This window comes from Lacerta agilis, chromosome 1 (genome assembly GCF_009819535.1).
Source record: "Lacerta agilis isolate rLacAgi1 chromosome 1, rLacAgi1.pri, whole genome shotgun sequence".
NCBI lineage: Eukaryota > Metazoa > Chordata > Lepidosauria > Squamata > Lacertidae > Lacerta > Lacerta agilis.
Window position 1 is genome coordinate 33,840,799 of NC_046312.1, and position 22,754 is coordinate 33,863,552.

At 42.8% G+C, this 22,754-nt stretch overlaps 3 protein-coding genes across 9 annotated transcripts in view; 2 read left to right on the top strand and 1 right to left on the bottom strand.

Annotated features, from left to right (window-relative positions):
• NUBPL (nucleotide binding protein like) overlaps window positions 1-7,088 on the bottom strand; it is a 50,283-nt gene extending 43,195 nt beyond the window's left edge. For 2 of the 5 annotated variants that reach the window (XM_033143943.1, XM_033143924.1), the window contains exons 1-3: window positions 6,934-7,088; window positions 5,453-5,600; window positions 4,089-4,123 (exon numbers count right to left, since the gene is read on the bottom strand). In XM_033143943.1, coding sequence (XP_032999834.1) covers window positions 4,089-4,123; window positions 5,453-5,600; window positions 6,934-7,068 — 318 coding nt within the window. In that variant the 5' untranslated portion in view covers window positions 7,069-7,088. Of the gene's footprint in view, window positions 1-4,088; window positions 4,124-5,452; window positions 5,601-5,862; window positions 6,009-6,933 lie in introns of those variants that run through there. The other 3 variants (XM_033143933.1, XM_033143962.1, XM_033143951.1) reach the window with 3 other exon arrangements.
• Window positions 7,089-12,462: 5,374 nt separating this feature from the next.
• On the top strand, window positions 12,463-17,092 carry DTD2 (D-aminoacyl-tRNA deacylase 2). 2 transcript variants are annotated; one of them, XM_033143998.1, is made up of 3 exons: window positions 12,463-12,696; window positions 14,868-14,937; window positions 16,493-17,092. In XM_033143998.1, exons 1-3 carry the CDS (start codon window positions 12,628-12,630, stop codon window positions 16,816-16,818), a joined length of 465 nt encoding a protein of 154 aa, XP_032999889.1. In that variant the 5' UTR covers window positions 12,463-12,627; the 3' UTR covers window positions 16,819-17,092. The 2 variants fall into 2 exon arrangements, with proteins under 2 accessions (XP_032999889.1, XP_032999881.1); XM_033143990.1 differs by having other exon boundaries at window positions 12,465-12,738; window positions 16,493-17,091.
• A 5,227-nt stretch (window positions 17,093-22,319) lies between these two features.
• HEATR5A (HEAT repeat containing 5A) overlaps window positions 22,320-22,754 on the top strand; it is a 56,026-nt gene continuing 55,591 nt past the window's right edge. For both annotated transcript variants that reach the window (XM_033144013.1, XM_033144022.1), the window contains exon 1: window positions 22,320-22,452. The gene's annotated coding sequence lies outside the window, so the exon portion shown is untranslated. The remainder of the gene's footprint in view (window positions 22,453-22,754) is intronic.

The following is a 22,754-nucleotide window of genomic DNA, read 5'->3' on the forward strand; positions in this document are numbered from 1 at the left end:
TATTATGCCTGGCTTCTATTAATTTGAGTTCTTTCTGCTATAATAAATTGTCTGGGCCAATGCAACTTTCATACACAGTTGTCCTAATGTGAATCCGCGTGAGCCTGGCAGAAAAGCCAAAAGATCTCCTACGGGGCTTCTGGGGGAGTAGAATTGGCTACTTCCATTTCTGAGGGTTAAAAAGAATCTCCTGTCAAAACTAAAAAAAGCAGTTAAGAAGGAGGATAGTTGGGCAAAGCCCATTCGCTTCAGGGGGAAAGCAGCAGAAGTTGAGAAATCTCAGTACAGCCTCGGAGAACTGCACATTCTTGTCGTTAATTAACTAAGCCAGCTGTAATGATTTGGTAAGTCGAAGTTGTTACAGATCTAGAGAGCCAGGACTGGACCGAATGCTCCCTTTGCTTTAAGCAATACTTGACATGGATGACCTTGACATTCGTTACTGAATCAGAATCTTCCATCAACTAAATTATTTCATCTGCAGTGAGAAGTAGTCACATACACAAACTCAGAACAGCTCTGGAATCCAAGTGCTAAAGTCAGCTTTACCTTTGTAGATTTAAGAAAAACAAACTGAAATACTGCACGCATCCACACTAAAGTACAGACATGTCTATGTGGCAGGTTTGAAAATCAAGAGATATCCAGTGTGCAGATCTTCCTAGTCCACATGTGCACTACGTAATGGTAGGTAAACTATGAACATACTATTTTTGAAAGCTTCTCATGCTGTTGGTTTAACACACAATTGTCCAACCATGTGCACAAGAAACCATTGTCTGGGCGTGTCTTACGGGCCCAATGGAACAAAAGATCTTATAACAAAAAAAAACCTGCAATAATTAAGATTCAGTTCTACATGTATGCACAGCATTAATAAACTAGTCGGTTCTAGGCAAGTTGGAATTTCTAAGCCTAAGACTAGATCTATAGTTCTGAAACACAAGCAGAATAAGAGTTATTAGTGTCAGCATTGGAAATCCTTTAGTACCTCAAACCACAACATCCCTGCAGTGGTGCCTGCCAGCAGGAAATAACAGAAAATGTCTTTCCACCAAATAGATAAGAAGGATCTAGTATCTGTAGCAAATGAGAAAGCCAAGCCTGTGGCTAGCCTACATTCACCACAAACTAAGCTTGTGGTGAGTTTAGGCTACGGTATATATTTTTCTAGTTCCCCAATAGGGCTCCAAAGTGAAACATTCACACTGATACAATGTATGTTGTTGTTGTTGTTGTTGTTGTTGTTGTTGTTGTTGTTGTTAACCTCCCATTCCTGATATGCAAGATCCACTGCAAGTTAAGAACGAATCTAGCATTTCTAACCATTGCAAATACGGAGCCATCAACTTTTAAAGATGAGGCAAAGGCAACTCCACAACCTCAATTTACCATGTATATTCTTAGTTTGTTGAAATTTAAGCAACAAAGCAACTTCAAGATGAACACGTTTATTTTTGTATAAGCTTTCACTGACTAGTCAACCTCAGATGCGTTAAGTGTTATCCTGAGTAACGGGTGGAGAGGTGGGTGAATGTGTACACACAGTTTTAGGAAGAAACAGTGAGGTCAAATGAAATAAATAGCAGGGTTCTAAATCACACAGGGAGCCTACACAATAGCAGGCTCTCTACTGCAGGGATTCTTTTGCAGCACATGGAAAGCAGTGACATTGGCCACAACGATGCAACAGAGAGAGTGGTGGCTAACAGGCTCGGCCCCTGCTCTCAGTAGATGGTGATTATGTGACACTGAGGAAGAGTAGCTGAAGAGGGCTATCTTTATCTCCTATGAGAACAGTGACTTGTCCAAGGCCAATAAAGTGAGATCTGGTGGCAGGAGGCAAGATTAGAGCAGGAACTTGCAAGATCATTTCTGCAAATCACTCTCTGACATTCTGCACCACTCCCCACATTTATCAAGCAGAGTTCTGTGATCAGAAAGTACTTGGGAAATGTAACATGACCACATGTTCTTTGAAATGCTATTTTAATGACATAGAAATAAACTGAAGAATAATGACTGTACAGTTCCTATTTGAGGGGTACAGCAGAAGAACTACACACACACACACAGCATACACAAGTGTTATAAACAAAGATGATTCATTGTTTGCTAACCCAGTGTGTCATGATCGTAAATTGCACCCACTGCAATAACACCAGGCATTAATTATGAAACACTTTTCTATGCAGTGTTTGAGAACTTGTCAGGTGACTCCTATTAGTGTCAATCAAGCAATTAATTCCAATACAACGATTTTAAAAATTTACTTCTGTATCAAATATTAATGCAACATCTGCTGCTCTCAAGTTCTGCCTCTGCCTTTCCCCCCTGAAAACCTGACAGATTTTTCAAGAGCCTTGAACTTTCACTGTTAAATTTGCGCGGTACATTTTAACCTTGTTTTGACAGCCTTGTTTGAATACTAGTATATTTGCTGCAAAATACTGCCATGTTTCAGAAACATTTTTGATTCATTCACATGGATTGTGTGTTATTTTCTTAAATGCCAACCAGGGATATTATGACCACCTTGTCTACTGCATTGCACCACTAAACCCTTATTTATATCACCCTGGCATAAATAGCAAAGAGCAGTGACTTAGAGACTGAGCAATGAATCAGAAATCCCCAATTCCAATTCCAGCTCTTGTGTTTTTCGCATATTCATCTAAAGAGCAAGCTAGTATGGTTTAGTGGTTAGAGTGTTAAACCTGGTACACCAGGGTTCAAATCCCCACTCAGCCATGAAGCTGAAGGGGTGACCTTGCATCAGTCACAGTCTCTAAGCCCAGCATACTTCACAGGGTTGTTGTGAAGATAAAATTAAGAGGAGGAAGAATCACGTATGCCACCTTGAGCTCCTTGACAGAACAGTGGAATAGAAATGTAAAAAAAAAGCTGAAATATACAGCAGAAGCACAACTTCCAATTCCATTTCTGACCAATCTGCACATATTAAAGAGACTATGAACATACAGACATGGGGATGTTTAAGTTTTTTTCCATGGGATCACAGTCCCTAGAATAGCCAGGGTCTGTTAATACATAGGCAGAGTCTAGAGTTTGTACACACACAGGATTTTTTACATCTTCTCTAGAGCATGTCTATAGAGAGGACATGGGGTTAGTCATGTCTTCCCACTGCATGCCTATTTAACTGGATATGTGGTTTGTGTCAATGTGGCCTTAGGCAAGTTTCTGTTAGGATTTACTGAAATAATGTATGTGAAGTGCTTTGAATTCTCAAAAGGGGACTTTTTAATTAGAGTATAGACATATTTCACAACTGTACTTCAATAAAGACATTAAAAGGTGAGTCTAGCAATCATTTTCATAGAGCCCTGTGAACCTTACCCTTAGAAAACTACACACACATACCCACATCATGAAGTTTATCATAATATTAAAAATACACAGATTTACTTAATGTAAAGCTAGTTTTCCCTATCAGTGTTAGTAGTCAGGGAGTGAAATTCATAAGAATGTACCACAGTGAAGATGAGTATTAGGCAGAATCCTGGGGGAAGAAATGGTGTCTTTTTTAACTATATAATTTGAAGTTAGCTACTGTATATCATTTTAAGTTAGGGACGTGGGTGAGGCTGTGATCTAAACCACAGAGTCTATGGCTTGCCGATCAGAAGGTAGGTGGTTTGAATCCCCGTGATGGGGTGAGCTCCTGCCCCTGCCAACCTAGCAGTTCGAAAGCACATCAAAGTGCAAGTAGATAAATAGGTACCGCCCTGGCGGGAAGGTAAACGACCTTTCCGCGCGCTGCTCTGGTTCGCCAGAAGTGGCTTAGTCATGCTGGCCACACGACCCGGAGGCTGTCTGCGGACAAACGCCGGCTTCCTCGGCCTATACAGCGAGATGAGCAGCGCAACCCCAGAGTCGTCCGCGACTGGACCTAGCTGTCAGGGGTACCTTTACCTTTACTGAAGTTAAAACTACTATTTCAGAAGCAACCTTTAAAAATATATCTGCCTATATACCAGCTATTAATGTGTTTATTAATATCTGTGTCACTTTTCATTGATTTTTAGATTTAGCAATATTGAAAGAATAATCAGGCAATTACTTACCGAATCATTTGCTGCCAGTGCAAGGGCTATGTTTACTGAAAAGAGAACACAAAAATTAGAAGAATCAGCATCTCGGAAATGAGATCACTTCTAAGAAAGAAGCTCCAGGTCAAATATGAATAGGTAAAATAGTATGTGTCCCAATACAAATCATTAGGACACTGCACTGCATAATCCTCTTCACTGTGAAAATGATTTATTCCTATCTCCTACTTCCAGGTTTCTTAAATCAGCTGCTGATTCATAAGAGAACCTAAACTCCTAACCCATAATAGCTAATTGGAGTGTATGAAGTCAGTATTTTCCTTCTTCCACTAGATTCATCTCAAACCTAATGACTGTGTGTTGCATCTTCTATTAAAAATCAGTCACAGACAATCCTAAAATGACACTTTCCTTTTCTTTGCTATTTGAAATCAGGATTTTCATGTAACAGGATTTTCATGGTTTACAATACATAAAATGAAATGAGGCTTAAAACCTATGCAGTTACCTAGAAATAAGCTCAATGGGAGACGACAGATATAGGATTGTGCTTCAGACAATTTAGATTACTGTCTAAAATACAACTTCAGAACAGTGAGCCAAATAACAACACCAAGACCTTAAAATTATTCAAATGTCACAACAGATGGAAGTTTAATGAAGGGCTACTTTCACATTAGATTTAGTATTAAACTGATTAAATTTAGATTTTGTTTATTACATGTTTACTTAGAGGTATATTCCACTATGTGCAACAGGCTTACTCCAAGGGTAGATTTGAAACAATCAAAACAATTAACAGCATGATCTACAAACCATCTAAGTCAGAGTAAATCAATGAGTAGCCACTTTTTAAGCTAATAAAAGAAAAATTAGAAGTATTGGGAAATGAACACTAGTTTAAATTTGAGTCCCTAGTTTTTAGTTTCATCTAATTCTAACTATTTCGCCTAAATAAAACAAAACAATGACAACTTGTAGAGCAAACTTTTGCTCACACTCTAATAAACATTGAAATGCAAGTACTGTAGTGTTATGGACACACTCAAGTCAATAGAACATAAGGATAATTTCTCAGTGTAGCTTCTTTTCCTCCCAGTATAATTACTGAACTAGTTTCAACTATGTTGTACTTGATCCAGGGAGCATCACAAATTGTACCAAATAACAATGAAACAAGAACTCTGCTTATATCTGACAGCTTATTTCAGGCTGAATAACATTTATTTAAAAACCTTTTCAAATTAAATCCAAACTAAGAGTAAAATATACTGGAAGTGTACATTGTTAGATAAGAGCTTGTTATATCCATCCACACACCTATATCTACAAGCAAATTAAAGGGAAATAATATACTGAATCAAATACACAGAACTTACCAGCAGTTGTTGACTTCCCAACACCTCCTTTTCCAGAAGCTACAACCAACACCTGCTTAACTCCTTGAATCGGTTTTTGCTTTGGAAGTCCTCTAGCCATGATTTTGCTACGCTTCTCTTTGAGGACCTCATCGTTTGCATTTGATGACTGAAAACAAAACAGAAACGTGCTAGTTCTAAACTGTTTTCATACACCAAAATCTGTGGCTTATTTTAAAGAGAGCGAGTAAAATAGTTTCTCCTTATAACCCAGCCCCTCCACTAAATTAACTGGCAAGTTTATTTCGTTTGACGTCTTGCAAGACTTCTATTATCTCTGTGTTCCTCTAGCCTAGGGCACGTTTGTAAGCCAAGCGTGACACCAATCCAGATGTGTCAAACTGCACATGGGCATAACTAGGAAAGCTTACCATTTTTCTAAAGTTTGCAGCCAGTAATTTTAGCATCCTTGAGGGACTGCCAGCAACTAACAACGCTTTCAGTCCTCTTATTTCCATATCAAAATACATCGTGCATGCCCGTGTGGTGTCTCTGAAGTGAAGCTTGGAGACAGCAGCTTATATAGCAAAACCAAGCGTCTGCCTGCAAGCGGTTAAAACGATAGAATCGTCGCCCAGCGAGGCACCTCTAGGTGCCTTCTCGGTCCGACCAGAAATGGATGCAGACGAGGCGGAAGTACCTCCTCTGCAACGACGGTGCTTCCTGAAGTGTAAGAGGGATGCGTGCAACCTAGAATCGCAGGGTACTTTGCTGCGTGATTGGGTCTGTTCACACAAGCAGAGCATAGGATCTGCCAGAGAAGAAGGCGGTCGATATGTAGAGTGGTAGATAATGAAAATGCGAGTGCGCAAGTGAAAGGAAATCAGAGAAACACATTCCAATTAGCAATAGCAAGGACGTACAGTGCGGGAAGGGGGAGGTACCGGCAGAACTGGGTGCGAATTCATAAAAAAGGGAGGAAAGAAAACCCCGACAGATGGAGGCAGGTGTGCATGTGGAACAGAGAATATTGGCAAATGTGTCCATGGAAGAGGAATGGGGGGGGGGGGTTTACATTTATATGTATGTGAGAGTTAATGCAGATGGTATGTGTACATGCGTGGAGTCTTTAGATGCAATTATGGTTATTGAATGGTGGTGCAAAAAGCAACTGTAAAAAAGTAAGGTTGGCAAAATAAACTAGAGGGATTGGAATGTGAACAAGGAAGAGAAGGAATAAAAAACCCAAACAATCCTTCGTATGGAGCTATACAAATGTCACTTGAAACCAACACACCTTTAAAAGGGGGGGGGAGGTTGTGCAGTGCAATTAATTTGAAAAAGGGATTTCATAGCTCGCGCCAACCACTATTTAGAACCCCTTTCATCCACCAGGCACAAAAAGTACACACCGCACAATGACATGCTCCGGAGCTCCCGCCTGCCTCGTGCACATCCACCCTCCTTTCCAAAATGAAAATGGCTCTCCACGCGTCGCTTACCCGAAAGCGGGCGGAAACAGCCGAGGTCGCGGCTCCACCCCAGCCTGGCCGGAGACATTGCAAGGCTTTTCTCTCCGCATTGCCCCGGGGGAAGAGTGCAGTTTGTAACGCCAATGCAAAAGCTCGCGCCGCCATCCTAGCACCCCTCCCAGCGCCTGCCGATTGCTCTTCGTAGCCTCGCCTCAGCCCAGCCCCCAAAAGGGGCGGGCAACGGAGGCTGCAAGCAAACAAGCACATGGCTATCAAGTTTCGGATTTGAAAATAAGGGATCAGCACCCTCACCTGTCTCGGGGACAGTCTACGGTTCTCATGGACTGTCCATGCCGTGGTAATCCCCCCCAGACTACAAATTAATTTACAACAGGCTACACACCATCATCTTTACCCACATTCATATGTGGGATTTGACTGGAGTAACACATGACTGGAAAGCTTTGCAGTTCCACAAACATAGGTGTGCACTGCCTCGAAATAAAAAGAAGGGAACAAATGAAGGCTCACTAGGGGGGCATTGCTAAAAAAAAATGTCAGCTTTGTAACCAGAGGTTCAACTGAATAGAATCTGAATCACATGCACCACAAGGCCTATGCAGCCTCAACTTAAGGTGGCTCCCGGCCTGGCTTTTTACAGGCCCCAGCTGACTGCATAACCTGGCCTTTGGAAAGGCCATATAGACAGATACCAATAGCTTCTGCACCCCTCCTTTGCACACCTGTCAACACAACCACATAGGCATTTTCCACAACAGCTCCGCAGCACAAATCCCTTCTGCAGGCAGGCACCCGTGCGCAATAAATGCGCTCCGCTCCCCATGCTCCCTCGCCCTCTCGAATTTTCCCTCTGCAAGCTGCATCCATGGATAGAACATCGCACCTAAATATTTCCATTCTGCACAACGCACAGCATTTGCACAACCCCCTCCTGACAGCACCACACACGGAGGGATAATTCCCACACACAGCTTGATGGGCACATGTGCAAACCCCACCCCTACCCCACCCCACCCCAATATATATATAATCTCAGATCTGCATCAGAGGGAATGGCACATGCCTCTTTGTCAATTTGAGCATAGTTGTGCTCCATGGGCAACAGCGTATGGGAATAGAAAGAGATGGGCTTGGCCTGGGCAGGTCGGGTCGTCCTCTTATATACCTGCTGGGATTGACAAGTCATCTGACCCTTACCTGAATCGTCCTCTTATATATCTGCTGGGATTGACAAGTCATCTGATCCTCACCTGAATCTCATAGCTCTCCGGTAGCTGCCTCTAATCAGTTATCATTTAACTCTTGGGAAAAATAATTAGCATCACACATCATGTGCCTGGAAGTTGCCAAACCAATTAACCAACCAGAAGGATTACTGTTAATAGCACCAGTTTTCCTATAACTTCATATTTCTGGATAGTTTTGATCAACTGCAAAAGCATTTTTAGTTTGCTTTCTGTTGCCACACTGGAAAGTTTCTTTATTATTGCCACTCCAATACTTTGGCCACCTCATGAGAAGAGAAGACTCCCTGGAAAAACCCTGAAGTTGGGAAAGATGGAGGGCACAAGGAGAAGGGGACGACAGAGGACGAGATGGTTGGACAGTGTTCTCGAAGCTACCAACATGAGTCTGACCAAACTGCGGGAGGCAGTAAAGACAGAGGAGTGCCTGGTGTGCTCTGTTCCATGGGGTCACGAAGAGCCGGACATGACTAAACGGCTAAACAACAACATGCAGAGGTCAGCATCATGTTAGGAAACTACCGAGATCCTCAAAACCCCAAGATGGAGCCCACATGTGATCAATTGTTGGCCAGCAACTATTGAGGGTCCACGGCCAGGGGAAGGTTGGGACCATTCCACAGCAACTTGCATGAGCAGGTGCTTGCATGAGCAAGGAGTGCCTCCTGCCTGTCTGGATCATCCACCCTGTCTATTTGTGAGCGCACATATTTGGAGTTTGTTGCCCAGAGGGAGGCAGAGTGGGTGGGTTCACACAAAATCACTAACGAATTAAAAGCGCACCTGTGGGGGCACACCACAGGGTGGTTGTGGTGACCATGAGAAGGTCTTGCCTCCATCCTCACATGGAAGCATGCGTAGAAGCCTTTCCTGCAGAACAGTAACTCGTTCCAGTCGGCTTTTTTGTACATGGAATTGAAAGGTCATTCATTCATTTATATGCCACCTTTTCCTAAAGGTAAAGGGACCCCTGACCATTAGGTCCAGTCGCGGATGACTCGGGTTACAGCGGTCATCTCGCTTTACTGGCCAAGGGAGCCGGCGTACAGCTTCCGGGTCATGTGGCCAGCATGACTAAGCCGCTTCTGGCAGCACACAGAAACACAGTTTACCTTCACACCGCAGCGGTACCTAATTATCTACAGTACTTGCACTTCGTGCTTTCGAACTGCTAGGTTGGCAGTAGCAGGGACTCAGCAACGGGAGCTCACCCCATCGAGGGGATTTGAACCGCCGACCTTCTGATTGGCAAGCCCGAGGCGTGGGTTAAAGGTGGCATACATAGTTCTCTTCCCCTGGTCTCCCAAGTCATAGTCCAGCGCTCTATTACACCACACTGGTTCTTTGCCTTAGCCAACAAAATGTCCTAGGCTGGCCCTGAAAAGCTGCTGCTACTGTTTCCAATATTTTACCCACCTTTTCCCTATGGGACACAACTCCTGCTCTCTCACACTTCCTTTTCTGGCAGTCTGATAACTAGGCTTAGCACCACCACCAAATACACAGCAGGAGGGTGGGCTGGCTTTTAACTAATACCATCTCTTTCTGAATGTCTTGTGTGAACCAGCAGCCACTGGCTGTGCTTTGTACATACATCTTTTCTCATACGCACCCATTCCCTGAGGACCCAATAGCACTGCTCAGAGGGAACTGGTTAATTCTGATTACTTGCTTGCTTAGTCCCTCTCCCTCTCCTTCCCTCAAAGGTGCAATAGATCGACCACCTTGACATCCAGAGAGAGTGTGTAGTTATGGAAGCCAGCGGAAGCAGCTACTTGTGTAAGAAGCAGCTACTTCCCCCTTGCACTCAGGGAAGCAGAGCTTTTAATCTACTTTGATGTTTTCTTTAATTGAAGGGTTTTCATCATGCTCCCTCTCATGGAAAGGAATAGAATAGCACTCGTAATATTTACTTTTATTTGTTTATTAAAAAAATGTCATAAAAAATCAAAGCCATTTACAACAATAAAACATTAAACAGTACTATAAAAACAGCCATCAATTAACCATTGTGGAAATATGCATTCTTAATTGCATGTATAAGCCTGGCAGAATAGAAAAGTTTTCAGCAGGGATTTAAAAGTTGGTACAGAAGGCGCCTGCCAATAGGCAAAAATCTCCCAAAAATTTCGAAAACAGTGTGAGCAGCATAGGTGACCTCAAATATCTGCCTGCAGGGGTGTGTGAGGACTGGGTGTAACAGGATTAGTGCCAGCTGTGCCTCTGGGGCTGATGGATTTTAGACACTTAGATGTTGTTTTTTGCGTGATAATGCATGGATGTGTATTTGGTGCATGTCCCTATTATTAGTTGACTAGGTATGAGGCTGCTGCAGATCTCTACTCACTGGACAATGTTGGGGCAGATCACTTTTGCTCAATCTTTATCTAGCTGAATGGGTTGTTCTGAGAATAAAATGAGAACAGGAGGACCATGTATGCTGCCTTGAACTGCTTGGAGGAAAATGGGATAGAAATGTTTTTAAAAGTAATCTAGTCTTCACAGTCAGAGTGCACGAAGAGCGGTTTGTTCAACCCTTGAGACGCAAAGTTCCATTTAGACTAGAGCAGATCTATCTGGTCCTCCAAACACACCCCTCACTGCTCCTGCTTTGCACGAGTGTTTTTGCCTGGGTGGTTTGTCTCTTTGAATGCTTGTGGTCTGAACAGCAAAACAGGGTTTGGAATGTGTATAAAAACTAGCCTACTTGTACAAATGTAAAATTTACATATACATTTATACTGGCATGTTGCCCTCTGAAAGTTGTCTGGAAAGGAATGCAGCACTTGGGCTGAAAAAAGGTTTCCCACCTCTAGTTTAAATATTTTACTCGGGCATATTAATGTAGAACCAGACTGGTAGCCTCTTCATATTGATCAATAGAAGTTACCTTTGTATGTAATTATCTTTACATTTTGTGTGTGTGTGAAATTTGTGCATTTAGGACAAAAAAATTGAATCCAAACAAATATACTGTCTTGCCATTTATGCAGTTTGCACTTATTTTACCCTTCCCTGCCTTCATCTTCCCTGCCACTGCTTTTTTTTATTTAAAAAAAAGGTTTCTTTAAAATACTTAAACCTCGCTTCTCCTGTTTTTCTCCAGTACTGCATATGTGTTGTTGATACGGAAGCTGCTTTTCTGCATGCACATGAACACACACACCAACAGAGAAAGCTTATTTATGTCTGCAGTACAATATTCCCTAAGTACCAGCAAAAAGGGGGGAAAGAACTGATGTTCTGGAAAATCATTATGAACTCTTGTAACATGATCCCTTCTTTCTTTGGTGTGATTAATGTGACCTTTGGTTCTTGCGTATCACATGGTAGTAAAGCAGTAAACCGGGAGAATCAGCACATCTGGAGAAAGTTATTGAAGTGCTTTCAATTTTCCCTAACCCCATTGCATTACATCATCTGATTTTTATTTTGATATATTAATACATTCTTACATCTTTTCCCATTTATTTCCAGTCACTGCATATTCATAAATCTTAGCAGATTTGACACTCGGGTAGAATGCTCCAACATGTTTTTGTTAAAAATAAAAAAGGTGGGGGGTTATAACAGTTAATACAAGATGTCACCACTACATACATCTTTGCTGTTTCTTGTAACATCTGATACGAAGTGTGATGTGAAGCCCATTGTGCTAGGTATCTCCCCATTCTCAGGAATCAATGGCAAGCAGCTTGTGAGACATGCCCAATAATTTCATGGCACAAATTGTTTGTATTTGACATCGACTAGCCGCATCTCTGTGCCTCTTATGTCTTGTTTGTCTCTGAATTCTGTAAGATCTTGCATTTTCATCACTACCAATAAATGTGTGTTCTTACCATTGTGCTTTTATTAGTTTCATATTATAAGGCCCAATTAACGTATTTTTCCATTCATTATCAACTGTTCACTTTGAAAAATGCATAGCTTTAAAACAAATGTAAAAGCACAACCTTGCAGGACCTTGCCCCCCCCCCAATGACTCATGCCAGCGAGGCAAGCTCACTAACACTAACTGCCTCCTCCAGCCAAGATTTGTCCTCTCATTGCTATTGTTGTAAGCTGCTTTGAACATATATATTTTTAATCAAAAGGCGTTATACAAATAAACGGTGGATATTTGACCAAGTATTTGTGGTGCTTTCATCCAATTATTCCAGAGCACTTTTCACGATTCCGATTTCTATCTCTGGCTTCTGTTCCTTCCAGGATTTGCTAGCGGCGCTCAAGCTAACAAGACACTTGAAATCCTGTTTTCAACGAGCAGCTTTCACTTCCGCCTACGTGAAGAAGGGGGAAACCAAGAAGGAACCAGGAAGTCCCGTCTCCAAGCCCCTGACACTTGTCGCTCGGCTTCTTCGGCCATCAGAGGCTGCAGCAGAGAGAAGAAGGGGAGAAACGCGGGTCGGGAGGCGGGACCGCCATCCTTTCCCGGTTTCCTCCGCCGCGGACCACCATGGCCGACTCGACCCGGGGTCCTTTTGCCCGGGCCCTTTTGCAGCAGTGCCTGCACGCGAGGCTGCAGGTGAAGCCTGCCGAGCCGGGCTCCGAAGCAGAGTGGGTGGAGGTAACGTCTGCACGGGCAGATCTCTCGGGGTTCCCCCGCTAGGGCATCCCCTGACTTGGCAAGCAGAAATCATCGCTTTCTCCTCCTGTCTACATGCTCGTCCCTACCCCCCACCATAATAATAATAATTAATATTGCCACCGCCGGGTTGATCTTCAATTTGCACATCACCCTGCTTGCTTCCTAAAATAATCAAGATGACCCGGTGCCGATACGGATCATAATAATCGTGAGGATTCCCACCCCCACCCCAGTGCCGGAAGTACTTCGCTTCCATGGCTTTCCCCCCCCATAGCTTCCGGAACTCAGGAAAAATCCTGAAACGGAATGGTGGGCGTTTTCACGCGTGAAGTTTAAAGCCACGGTTTCTTCTCATATTGCTTAGCATTACAAAGGCGTCTCCGCCTCCCCCGCATTTTTTTCTTTTTTGCATGGGGAACGATCGTCATAGTGACCAAAATATACATTTAACATTTCGGTGAGACTTAATTCTGAGTTAGAGATCAGGTTTTTTCACACGTTGCACTGAACACAGGTACGAGCTGTCTCTGCACGTGCTCAAGTGCTAGTAGTATGAAAGAGTGTATAATCGTTGATTGGTCAGTTCGACTGTAGTGCACAGAAGTGCACAGAGAGTACATCTGCTTAGTGTAATGTGTGAACGCCCCTACTGAAACTTGGGAAGCTGCCCAAACTTTCCCACGGACTACTGGTACTCCATGAGTTTCACCCAGGTGGTCCACAGCATGTCTGTAAAAATACAATTAGATTCATGTTGCACAGTACTTTACAGCTGCCACAGCAGGCAGAAAAATTGATTCCTCAGCAATTTTCAGGTTGTCGGGAGCAGGGGACGGAGTTTAGGAACAACCGCTGCATTGGTTCATCTAGCAGCTGATTTCCAGAGTTTCAGGCAGGACTCTTTCTTAGTCTGACCTGGAAGCACCAGGAATTGAATCTTGCGGTCTGCCATTGACTGGTAGGCCATGCATATTGTGAAAGCACCTGGAGCCGTGAACATTTGACATCTCAGATTTGACATACTGGATTCAAATTCATCTCTGACCTACCTTACAGGGTTGTTGCAACACTATAAAACTGAGGATAGTTATTATTTTATTAAAATCATCTTTACACAATCCCCCAGATATTACAGGACATTGTGAAGTGACATTAATATTATTAGTTACAGGTGGGTAGCCGTGTTGGTCTGCCATAGTCGAAACAAAATCAGCCAAAATCAGCCCAAAATCAGATACACTGTTTCAGTGTATCTGAAGAAGTGTGCATGCACACGAAAGCTCATACCAAGAACAAACTCAGTTGGTCTCTAAGGTGCTACTGGAAAGAATTTTCTATTTTGTATTAATATTATTGTTGGCTTATTTTGTTTTTAATTATCTTTTCCTAAACTGCAGATCAGGCATTGTTGTTTCAATACAGCTCATGTTTATTCTGAGATCAGTTTATTTGTACTCTGAGGATTTTGACTGGAGATTCAACTGATAGTTGGAGACTAACAATGTATGGAACATACTTGCTGCTTGGCTGATTTTTGGCTGATTTTGAATACAGTTTGGAAAACCTAAGTCTATATTTTGAGTTTATATCAGACACATGTATGCCTCAAAATAAACTATGTAACTTTGTATTTATTTGTTCAAGAAACAGAAAATATAACATTCAGTTCTCTATCATGGAAGAAGTTGTTTTTAAAAGTATGACGTCTGAGACACAAAGAAATATGTATCCCAGATATAAAAATGTTTAATTTTATTCAAGTGTAGTCTTTATGGTACTTTCCACAAAAAGAAATCTAGCTTGTGACCTTTTAAGTCCTAGATTACCTACGAGTATTACTTCAGAATCTATACATGGAAAATAAATTGCTTTTATTTTGCATACAGAAACATTTCAGTATACATCTACTGAAATGAATGAGTTATCCCAATTAAGGTTTAAATCCTAGACATACTTTCCGGGAAATAAGTCTCATGCATGTCTAAGAAGACTTGCATAGGGTTGTGGTTTCATGCACAATACTGTATTAATAGATCTCTTTAATTACAGTAAAAAATATTGTATGGGTATATGGATGTGTAAATATATTTCTTTGTTATTTTGAATAGATACAGCGAGGACTTATAATCTATGTATGTTTCTTCAAAGGGGCTAGTGAAGAAATTATTCCCAAAATGGGTAGGTGTTTAGATAAAATAGTATTTAAAAACAGCCATTTTAAAACGGCACTAAAATATGCAAATAACTGCAGCTGCATCATTGAGCCTATCATAAAATAGTAATAAGAACTTGTTTCATGAGATTTTTGTAATGAAAAGCTTTGAATCATTAAAAACTGCTCTCCAGGGAAAGTTCTAAGCAAGTATTTCATTCCGAATCATTCTGCATACAAGTCCGATGTGCTTTTTAATTAACTTGTTCTTATTAAGGTTTGCTGTTTAATAAGCTTGTTGATGCAGAGTGCGTTATTAATACAGTGCCATATTTAGCTTAAGGCTTGAGGCAGTATTGAAATGTAGCCTGAATCAGTAACTATGTTTGTTACTTTCTGTCCTTCTTTTCTTTTATACTGCAGTTTATTTTGAAAATAAAAATTGTTAAGTGGCACACACTCAGTATCAAGCCTTCTCCTTATGGAATGCTTGTAGCCAGTGTTGTTGTTCTTCCAAGAAACAGGTACTGCTGATTCCCTTGTGGCCAAAGACTTCTGGCTTTAGCTCCCACTGCATGAGCATGTCAGAAAGGGCTTCACACCTTTGCACCTTGTTACCTTTTGATCATCTTTTGCAAATGATATGGGTGATGAAGAGTAGCAAAGGGGTTGATTCTTAAAAATTCTTTTCCATTTGTACTTAAGGCGAAGTAGGATTTTAATCATGGGTTATATCCAAAGAAGTCTTGTTTGCACAAGGCCTTCTGCTTGCACAATGGAATTTCCCCTCTCTTTGCTCCCCCCACATGCGCCCCCAATCTGTTCTGTGGGTTCCCTCAGTCCTCCAGAGCAGGTTTAGGGTGGTGTGGTGCATGAACCAAGGAAGGGAGATTAAGAGGAAGTAATAATAATAATAATAACAATAACAATTTTTAATTTATATCCCGCTCATCTGGCTGGGTTCTGTTGCACAAGTGCAAGTCCTGGCACTAACAGAACAGTTTGGTTGGATACAACCCTATGTGTTTGGACTAGTCTTTCCAGATTAGTTAATAACTTGTGTTATTACAGAGTACCACCTTGTGTGCTGCAGAGCATGAGTGAGGACGAACCCAACTTAGATCCCGCCACAGTTATGAAGCTTCGGAACAAACTTGTCTCTCAGCATAATCCATGACCCTGTCAGGTTACCAGGAGAGTGAAATGAAGTGAAAATACAAAACAGTCCTTTTTAAGGCATCAGAATGGCCCATTACGAGGCAGTAAAAAAAAAAGTATTAAATTTATTGGGGGGCTTAACCCTAATTCGGTTAGAAGTATTTCTACTTGCTCATTTTTCTTGATATAGAAATGCATACCAGGTAGCCAGTAGAGGGAGCTAATGTACAGGTAAATGTGTTTCTTCTCCACCATTGGATAAGAAGGAACTGGACATTGGAATTCAGGTACTATCCCTGTTTCACGATGCCTGTATCTTGACTTTTGTCCTCATGGGCAGAATTTAACTTGCTGCATTGCTAATGCATAACCACTTCACAAACCCACTAACTGCAATCGTTTTTTTCCCCCTTGTCTTTTCAGTCAATACGCTCGTGAATGTGAAGTTGAGTGAAACAGAAAGCGGCGAATATGTTTCTGTTCTGGATTTGCCAGGCAGCATATTAGTAATACCTCAGGCCACGCTGGGTGGCAAGCTGAAGGGAAGAAGAATGCAGTATCATTCCAACATTGAAAAAGAAATCGGGATGGAGCTGTATTCCCAGTTTGTGACTCAGTGTCAACGAGAACTGACTGCAAATACCAAATGTGCAGAGGCTGGGGTTGCTCTCAAGTATGGCACATATGGAAACCGGCAGGTGTTGAAAGTGGATACAAATGGACCTTTCAGTCATATGATTGAGTTTTGAAAAAAAAAGTGATTTACTTATTTTTTTAAGGACATGCATACTGCCTAAGGAATGTTGCACTGTTGTATTAAGGAATATACAGTAGTTAAATTGATTCTAAACATTTGAGAGCGAGGCAAAGATTTCAGTAAACCCAGCTTAATAAATATATTTAATTCTTTTAAATTAAATTGCCTCAAAATGTCTTCCTCCTTCGTGTATGGGACCTAACCAATCAGTGGTTCTCGGTTTTTGACAAAAAGAGGCCCAGCTGCAGAATTGTCTTTGAATCTATTCTGTTAGTAATGCTACCACTCTCTGTGGGTTGAGGGGTGATGGAGCAGATGGCCTTCACTTTGGAGATTCCCAGGTTGTGGCATTGGGTCCATCTTGCACCATCACCATGTGCTTTTTTGACAATGAGTCAAGACAAATTTCATTATCCAGGCCTTTGGCTGAGCAGACGTCCTTCCTTCTCCTACATACTTGGCAGGGGGTTGGACTGGATGGCCCTTGTGGTCTCTTCCAACTCTATGATTCCATACTGCTGTTCTGCAGTGCTGCTTTGCTATGCCAAGGCAGACTGAGTTCCTACCTTTTCTTTTCTTGTTGATTTTTTGTTACCTGCCCTGGGGCAGTGAAGGGTGGGCTAGAAAGTACAAACCAATCAATCAATCAATCAATCAATCAATATGTAATAGCGAGTTCCCAGGATTCTATTTTTGTTGCACTCTAACATGACAAAGAAACAAGATGTCCACCATAACAAGGGTGAAGGATGAAGAGACATGTTCATGGTCTCTACTTGCTTTCAGCCTGTGCCAATGATTAGGTCATCCTTACCAGTCAGAACCAAACTATAGCTCTGTGACTTTTCTATCAGCAGCAGAGCAATATAGGCTTTGAGGAAAGATGCAGCAGGTGATGAAAGGGTGAACAGGGGATCTGTTTTGGATCTTTAGCCTTCCATGCATGAGTCAGCAGGCTGAAGAGATTGGCACTGCAGCATCCACATGGGGGAGAAATGGTGGCTGAGGCAAATTAGGGAATGTAATTCTTCCTGCTTTTGGTGGTAGCACTTTGTATGCCACCGCCACCCCCCCCCCAAAAAAAAAACTACTCCAGCTCCTTTTTTTGGACTTTAAAATTGAACATTGCCCATCATACACACTTTGTTAATGAAGAAATTGTACTGAATCTTTGATTTTCAGTGTAGTATAATAATAATAATAATAATAATAATAATAATAATAATAATAATAATAATAATAATAATAATAATTTATTTGTACCCCGCCCATCTGGCTGGGTTTCCCCAGCCACTTTGGGCGGCTTCCAACAAATATTAAAATACATTAAAATGTCACAGATTAAAAACCTCCCTAAGTGTTTGCAACGTTTACCTGTGTGCTGCTTCCACTGGGATACTCTGGGGTGAATAATGTGATCAAATTACTCTCTTTTACAGAAAAGAAATAATTTCTATTCTGTCCTCTTGTAGTGCTTGTTTCTTATCATTCCAAAGGCATGCATGTTGCTTGATGGGCATCTATATTCCAATATGAAATGAGATAGTAGATGACTAGTTTGTTCCCCGCCTGCTTATAGTACAGCGTTCTCTTGAAAACCACTTGCAAAATCAACAAAAGTAAATTCCCTAATGTAGCTTTTATCTGTACATCTTTTACTATTTGACTGCTCTGAATTTCATAGTAGTTCATCATGTTCATTTTAACAGTATTTGGATATTGGTGACGATATAACTTCTTAATTCCATACATACTAAAAATGTGAACATAAGGCGCTTAATCAAATGTGATGTGCTGCATTAGAAAGAGATTACAACATATTTTGGATTACAGACAAGGGGAGGGTGGAAAGATACTGTGGAGACTATAATAATCAGCTGCTCTCATTGTTATTATTTATAAAATCTTAATATCTGAAGATCACAGGGCTATTCACAACATAAAAATACAAAGTACATAATAAAACGAAAACAAACCAATAACCCCCCTCCCACGAACACATTTAAATGGGCATAGAATGTTAATCAGCCAAAGGCCTGGTTATAGAGTAATGGTTTCGTTTGGCACCGAAAGATATGTAATGAAGGTGCCAGGCAAGCCTCCCTGGGGACAGCATTCCACAAATGGGGAGCCTCCGCAGAATCATAAAATCGTAGAGTTGGAAGGGACCCTGAGGATCATCTAGTCCAGGGGTCAGCAACCTTTTCCAGCCATGGACTGGTCCACTGTCCCTCAGACCATGTGGTGGGCCGGACAATACTTTTTTGAGGGGGGGGGGAATGAATTCCTATGCCCCACAAATAACCCAGAGATGTATTTTAAATAAAAGCACACATTCTACTCATGTAAAAACACCAGGCAGGCCCCACAAATAACCCAGAGATGCATTTTAGATAAAAGGACACATTCTACTCATGTAAAAACATGCTGATTCCCAGACCGTCCGTGGGCTGGATTGAGAAGGCGATTGGGCCGCATCTGGCCCACGGGCCTTAGGTTGCCTACCCCTGATCTAGTCCAACCCCCCTGCTATGCAGGAATATGCAGTTGTCCCATACTGGGATTGAACCTGCAACCTTGGCATTGTCAGCGCCTTGCTCTAACCAGCTGAGAAAAGGCCTCGTATCGTGTTGCCACCCTCTGGACCTCTTGTGGCACACAAAGAAGAGCCTCAGATGATGAGCCCAGGGCCCAGGTTGATTCATATGGGGAGAGCTGGTCCTTGAGGTATTACGGTCCTGAGCTGTTTAAGGCTATATAGGTCCAAACCAGCACTTTGAATTGGGCCTGGAAAACTAATTGGCAGTTGGGTCAAGATTGGTGTAATACGCTCAAACCATCTTGCACCGTTGAGTAACCTAGTCACCAAATTCTGCACCTGTTGAAGTTTCCAAACCACCTTCAGCAGCTCCTCTACGGATAGAGGGTTGCAACAATCCAACCTAGAGGTTACCAGAACATAGACAGTAGAAATTTGGCTATCCCTGTCCAGCTAGAGGTGCAGCTGAGCCGCCAGCTGAAGCTGATGGAAGGCACTGCACACCACTGAGGCCACCTGAGGCTCAAGCGACAGCAAAGGATCCAGAAGTACCTACAAGCTACATACCTGCTCCTTTGGAGGAGTGAAACCTCTTCAAGTGCAGGCAACCTCCCTTCCATCTAGTCTAAGGAGCCACCCACCAAGAGTGCCTTATCTGGATTGAACTTCAGATTGTTGGCTCATTCAATGCATTAGTAAACGCCATTCTCCACTGATGCATTTAATGGTAACAAAACTGCTTCATGTTACAGTCAGCTGTCTTAGGTCATTATGAGTAACATTAAGCACAAAATGAATGAAGCCAGTGACTCAGATAGTTTCACATTTTTTTGGATAGAGTTCAGTCAACAGTCATCATTACAATGCTTGTAGGGATACTTTGGCCTGGGGGAAAAACACTCAGAGCAAACAGTGGGCATTACTGCGCCCACCGAATTTGAAGAAACAAGTTGGCCAGAATGAAGGAACTTATTTCTGACTCTGATGGCAACAAATCTAAATGACTTTTTCAGTTGCCATCCAACAGAGCTATTCTGGGTGGTTAAGGTAATGGTGAAACCTGCATAAGTCCGCAACATCTGAAGTCTCTGCAGTCTGATGTGCCTAGTTTGCAAGGCACTTCAGGAATAAAACCATCAGAAACTCCAATACTGTATGTATTTGTTTACCCAGGCTTACAGGGGATTTGGTTGGCCTGCTAGAGACCCTCAGAGTTGCATTCTGCCTGTTTGTGGAATCTATTGTATTTTACTCATGTTGTTTTTTTTGTTTTGTTTTGTTTTGTCATTGGAAAGTGTGACACACAGTTGTGAAAAGTAGTATACATAGTATACAATTAAAATAAATAATATTGTGCCTGACACCAAAAAGACCTCAATCCACTTTTATGTGGATTTATAAGTAACAGGCAACATCTCTGAGGAAATCATTCCAGAGGCAGATCATTACAATCAAGAATGACATCTCCTCAACTGCCACCTACTTTAGCTCAGCCGGGGAAACATGGAATCACAGAATGATAGGATCTTTATGCATGTTCCTCATCCAGTTTGAAACCATACAGAACCCTGCTTAACTTTGCAAATATGTTAGCAATTTTATTGCTGCACCACAGTAACATAAAGACAGTCTTTAAGGGACTCCTTCCGGAACCTGGATCCCAAGCTGTAGTGCTTTGAAGATAAGCACCAGCACTTTGACCTGTGCCTGCATGGAAAACAAGCCTCGGCCACTTAAGTTTCAATATTGCCTAGAATGCTTTTATTGCTTCCAGGTAGCCCAAGTGACTTTCTATCACAATCAGTTTTGCTACTGTTTGGTTGTATGGTTTCTGTCAACGACCAGAGCCCATTATCACTCTTAAGAGCATTCACATACATGTTTTTCAAAGTATCTTGGAAATTTATTGAATGGCCTTAAGTGCAGAATTGGGGATGGAGGCAAGAATCATGTTAACCAGGCAGTGTCCTGTTGAGTTCATTGGAACATCCAAGTCCAAAGAAGCAAACATTTTGTTGGCTGCCACATAAATGGGTTGTGAACAGAATTGTGAGTGTGGCTGCGGTTAGATCAAATGCAGCAGATCAAATGCATTTCAAAGGGGGCAGTTGTAGCAGCGCAAGACGGAATGTGGATGTTTTAAAAGAAAGCGGTGCCACACAAGGAAATGTTTTCTAAAAAAAAAAAAAAAAAATGCTGGCTAAAAAGACAAGACACTTTCCCCAGTCGTCATCTTTTGGTTGCTAAGCGAAGCCCAACTCTCTCACTCTCCACCTCTCTTTTTAAGGAAAGGAATAGCCCTGGCCCTGAATGAAAGAAAAGTTTGACTCCAGAGCGGAAATAGCGGAGTTATTTGTCTGTGGTTGCCTGCGGCCCGGCTCCAAATCAACTCATCATTGTGGAGGCCGAGACTTTTCAGGATCCGGTTTCGTCAATAATTCCTGCGAAAACAAATGACAACGGTTTCACCCCTTTCAGGCGAGTTAAAAAATATAAATAAAACATATATGCACGCCTATTAATTACAGCACAGACCAGCATAGCGTTGTCAGGAGAGAGAGAGAGAGAGAAAGAGGAAAGGGGGGAGCAGGTAGTGCGCATGAGGAGGAGGAGGAGAGGGCGCCTGCTGCGAATTGAAGCAGCCCCGCCATCCGAGAAGGGAGCCTCCGCCCGCCGCCGCGCCGCCTTCCTTGGGGGAGCCTCTCCCGGGGCGCGAGGCCTGTGCTTTGCCGCCGTGGGCGTTCGATGGCTCGGGGCCCGATTGCACGGCCCTGAGCTGCTGCTCCCGCGGGGAAGAGGGAGGGCGCCCCGAGAGGCGGCTCCTCCTCCTTGTCCTCCTCCTCCTGCTGATCCGCGGGGCTTCCCTGCTTCACAGAGGAGAAGCGGCAGTGGAGGGAGCGCTCGGCTTGGCCATTCCGCGGCGGCGGCGGCGGCAGCAACAGCCTGCCTGGGACCCCACCCTGCGGAGCCAGCCACGCAGGCCGGCGAGCGGAGGCAGCTCCTCCTTTTCTTTCTTTCTTGGGGTGAGGAGGAGGCGCAGGAGCCGATCCTGGCCGGCTGGGAGTCCCGTCGGGGCGCTGGTCGGAGGTAAGCTGTTCCGCTGGGGAGGTTTCTGGAGCGGGCTGAGGGGATTCAGCTGCTTGGGGGGGGGGGGACACGCGTCAGTTCCCCGCTGGTGGAGTGTGAGGCGGGCTGGGGGTAGACTTTAGGTTCAATAAAGAACTGGTGTAGAGAGAGGGGACAACGGCGACGGGGACCGGTCCCCCCCTTGGAACTGGTTTCTAGCCAAAGGCAGGACACCCGCCACCTCCAAAGTTTTCAGGTGTCTTTGCCAAGCCTCCGGACAAGGAGGGAAAGTGTAGTCGGGTTGGAAGGAAAGTGTCAGCCTC